The 4,351-nt window shown below is 38.5% G+C and overlaps 1 protein-coding gene across 1 annotated transcript; it reads left to right on the forward strand.

Moving 5' to 3' along the window:
* The first annotated feature begins 2,077 nt into the window (after positions 1 to 2,077).
* LOC113692165 (zinc finger protein 10-like) lies at positions 2,078 to 3,559 on the forward strand. Its single transcript, XM_027210532.2, has one exon. The coding sequence runs from the start codon at positions 2,304 to 2,306 to the stop codon at positions 3,258 to 3,260; it is 957 nt and encodes a 318-aa protein (XP_027066333.2). The 5' UTR covers positions 2,078 to 2,303; the 3' UTR covers positions 3,261 to 3,559.
* Positions 3,560 to 4,351: the final 792 nt, after the last annotated feature.

The raw sequence follows: 4,351 nt of genomic DNA on the forward strand, positions 1-4,351 counted from the left end.
CACTTAGATATGCTGATGTTTATTATAAGTATAATCCAGGGTTTTTTTTTAAAAAAAAAAAAAATTTTTTGGCAAGCATAATCCAGGTATGTAATGATTTAACTCAAGAAATGCCAGAAAGGCGGTCCGATATATGAAAAAAGTGCTACTCCCCAAATTCTAATGGTCTTATTCAAAGTTAAAAAGAGTAAGACTTGCTACTCTTACGTTAACATGGGAATTATGAGTTAATATCTCAGCGTCCGCTGGGTTGGTTAAGCTCCTCATCATGCCTATACCTTTTGGGAAATCATTAATATTTTTGTTCCATGAGCAATGTCCTAAGCTAAAGGAACAAAACGACTCACTTTCTGGAACATTTTTAATTAGCTCAAGAACTCGTAAATTGCTGCCGAAGCTGGAAGCCCTTATACGTACGTTACGTGTGATGGTTCCTGTTTCACCAACTAGGGTTTGTCGCCAAGCAGCTTATTTTATTGTAACGTTTCTGACAGAGTTCACCATATAAAGAGTTACGCCTGTGTTTCTCAAACAAGCTTAGTAAATAGTAATTGACATCTTATAATGTTGGGGAAAAATGTTGGTGCATCTGTTGTACCGTATTTTATTTTATTCTTTTTAAGTGCCAGCAACTCAATTAATTAGCAACATTAGTTAACTAATAGGATGGAACTAAAGTTTGACCATATCCGTAAACCCTAATGGTGTGTGGGTTTTGATATCCTTACATCAATTTCATAAAAAGTTTAGCTGTCGTTTGGAAAATTGTTGCTATCAATGGTCTAAATTTGGAAAACCTTATAAAACCGGTAAATAAAAAAACTCAAACGCAAGCAATTACATCTGTGGATCGAATCCAAACTTCTGCTGTTAATCCTTTGTAACAGCTATTTGGTCATTAGTGAGGAATCTGGTTTTTATGCAGTATTTCTCGGTTAATTCCCTGTCTGAAACAGGATTCCTGTGACAAATAAGAATTCTCTTGGTTACGAACTCGAATAGAAGCTGCACAATCAACGCTAATGCAACTCTGTTTATTCCAAATGGATGCTTCTATTGGTGCTCCGTCTCGGTCGGGCCTCCTAAATTCGATACCACAAAAGTTTCTTGACGAAGGCACTGCCCTCTTTTCTCTATGAGAGCAACAACAATCGTTCAGAAAACCTTATCTAAGAGAATGGTTCCGCGGTTAATACAATTTGAGCTAAAAAATTTTCATCCCAGAATTTCTCTGAAAATGTTAGGACATCTAATTTATTATTTTTGGCGGAAAGAGCGAAAGAGCAAAAACTTTTAGGTAAGCACTAATTAAATGGTGAGATATTAGGTTTTTTTTTTTTTTGTTTTGTCATTTTGAGCTTTATAAGATGGATTTTATCCTCGAATCGACTGGATTGGTATCCGACCACTTAGATGAAAGGTGAATACATAAGGAAATAGAGACTGAAGCTTTTCAAATTGCAGCTCAAAATTAAGCAGCCAAATATACTGTATATGTGCATTCAGAGATTGCTTCTTTGGCTTACATATGCTTTTCTTGTCTTGCATTATTTGGATATCATTAGACCCTCATCTTCCCGGGGCGCACTTGGATATTTGGCATGTATAGGAATTAAATCTCTAGAAACACATGAGACTCACGACTTCGCTACGAGCTACTTTGGCTTTACGCGAGAAATTGGATTCACATTAGTGATGAGTTGATCCCAGACAGATATGCTTCAGTTCTAGGATTGTTTAGGATTATGCATCTGTATTCTGCAAATGAGTCAACATTCAATTACCGCTTGCTGAAAAGCTCACCTGGTAAAATTTGAAGATAAAACTTAGCTTCACATATATCAGGACATAGGGTGACAAAATGCAAAATTGACTTGATGAAGCCACAAGATAACAACCAACAATTACGGTAGTTTTCTACCCTTGTTTTTTCTCCTGGAACTCGCATATAAACAATTCAATCAGTGAAATCAGATGATCTCAGTTACCATGTAACTCGCGGGAGACGGGATTATTAGCTAGGGCCCACTCTATTAATTTGTCTAAACCTCGTTTCCACCTTGAGGAGAGATTGCAGAATGAATATAAATGAGGCTACAGTAATTGTGTCCCGGTGGCCAACTAAAAACCAAAAGAGTAGCTGCATGAAACTGCCAAACTAGACCACCCACCACTCTACCTTCCATCTCTAACATTGCAAAGTTCTTTCATTATTTGAGCTAATCTGCTTCTCACAGATACTCATGTAACTTTCAGTTATTCTTATCCCGGATCGATCGACGTCAATTTTCAGCTCACTCTTTATGCCCGAAGCTGGTAGATTTGAATTAGGGTCGTACATATTTTTGATGGAGCAAGCACGATATTGGATGTGGACAAAGAGGAAACATGATTTCGGTTCACATGTATTCTCAGCATCATTACCGAATCCCAGCTCGTATAGTGAATCATGGGAAGAGCAAGCTTTTGCTGAAGATGCAGCTGGAGGGCTCGGAGGTTGCACATGGCCTCCAAGATCTTACACTTGTAGTTTTTGCAGGAGAGAATTCAAGTCAGCTCAGGCTCTAGGGGGTCACATGAATGTCCACCGCAGAGATAGGGCTAGGTTAAAGCAGTCTCCAACTCCACATATGGAAGTTCTTTCCCGCAATCACCAGATTCTGAACCCCTGTGCATCTTTGGATTCACCTCAGATATGTACTTTCTTGTACAGCCATGATTCTAATGACTCTGATCATCGAGTTGTTCTTGCATCACCTTCATCGCCTATTAGGGTTTCATCACCTTCACCACCGCCAAAGATCATGGATTGTGAAGAAAAGATATTGGGCGCCCCTCAATTCTTTTCTACTATCGTCGATGAAAGTTACCAAAAGAGTAACCTGTCGTCTCCTCAATCCTGGTCAAACTTGGTTGCAGACAAATATTTCCATGTCCCAGATTCGAAGAATGGAGGCAAGGGTTCCAAAACGGTTAAGTCAAATGGTAGGGCTAATGGAGAATATGTCAAAGCCGATTTGTCTGCGAGCTTGAATTTGCTACTTTGTCGAACCCGTTCAAATACATCTGATGACGCTGAAATCTTTCACACGTATAAGAGACGGAAAATGGATGAAACTTCAGTCACTTTGTTGCCAACATCAACTCTTGCTGATGAAAAATGTCTTCTTCAGTCAAATTTGCCGCCTAAAATGAGCCCTAACTCCAAAGACGAATTAGATCTTGAGCTGAGGCTTGGCGATCCACCAAAGGTGAAGTAAGACTTGGAATTCTTTTTCGTTATAGGCATATGCATAGATTCTATTCCATTTTCATATTGCTCTGATGTATCATGTTTCTTCCTTTCTCTTTGCGCAAGTATGGTATTCTAATTAATTTCTCTTTTGGCAATTTACCGGGTGTAATTGTCACTATGTCAGCAGATTATAAGTTTCCATCTTGTTTTCCGTTTTCGTTTCTTACGATCTCATAAATATGAGAGGGAGGATGTTTGTTTGTCCATCTTGTACAATTCAGGCTTGATCTGGTTCACTAAATATGATGTAATGATTGCAGTGCATGAATTCATCGGCCATCACAATGCTTATACCTGTCAAGGGGCATCGCTATGCTTATACCTGTCTAAGAAATAGACAAATATCTTACCTGCAAGTAGATTAGACTAAAACGTTAGAAGCCTTGGTGGAGTTTTGCAGCAGGAAGATAGAAAGAGTCCTTACGAGTACAGTAGAAATTGTTAATTTTTTATTCGGGTTATGCAAAGGCAGTGGGTTCAATATAAACTGTCATGCCATTTGCAGTCAAGTCATGATTCATGAACATGGATTTTCATCCTCATAACCTCGTAGCAAGTTAATAAATATGTGTGGATTCTGGAGTCGAGAAATGTCACAGATACACATAAGACCAGAAAAAGAGACAAAGAGGGATCGTGCCGGGTTGATGATACTATTGAACTTCATTTGGGATTTTTACGTGGAACAAATTAGCATGTGTTGTGTATAGAGTACTGACTAAAGCTGCACGGAATGCAGCAAAGAGAGCACCTTTTTCCATTGAGTACCTCACTGACGTTCTGTTTTACATAACTAAACTAGTCTAGAAGACAGGCAAAGTTAGGTTTTCAAGGACACATAAGTCAGATACAACACAACATGGATTCCCTTTTCCTTTGGATGTATTATTGGCAATTATTCATCATCATCAGATGATCAGTTCAGTAGTTGCAGTTAAGTATCTTCTCCGCATAAATCCATACACTTGTGTTCTCTTCCCTCACTTTTCTCTCTTTCTCAATCCTTCCAAAAATTGCCACCAACTACAAGGAATCAATCCATTTAAGTATTTAAAC

Source organism: Coffea arabica, chromosome 6c, assembly GCF_036785885.1.
Source record: "Coffea arabica cultivar ET-39 chromosome 6c, Coffea Arabica ET-39 HiFi, whole genome shotgun sequence".
NCBI lineage: Eukaryota > Viridiplantae > Streptophyta > Magnoliopsida > Gentianales > Rubiaceae > Coffea > Coffea arabica.

What these genes read in the sequence shown, in the direction of transcription:
- LOC113692165 (XM_027210532.2), top strand. Translation starts at nt 2,304, where the DNA reads ATGCCCGAAGCTGGTAGATTTGAATTAGGGTCGTACATATTTTTGATG.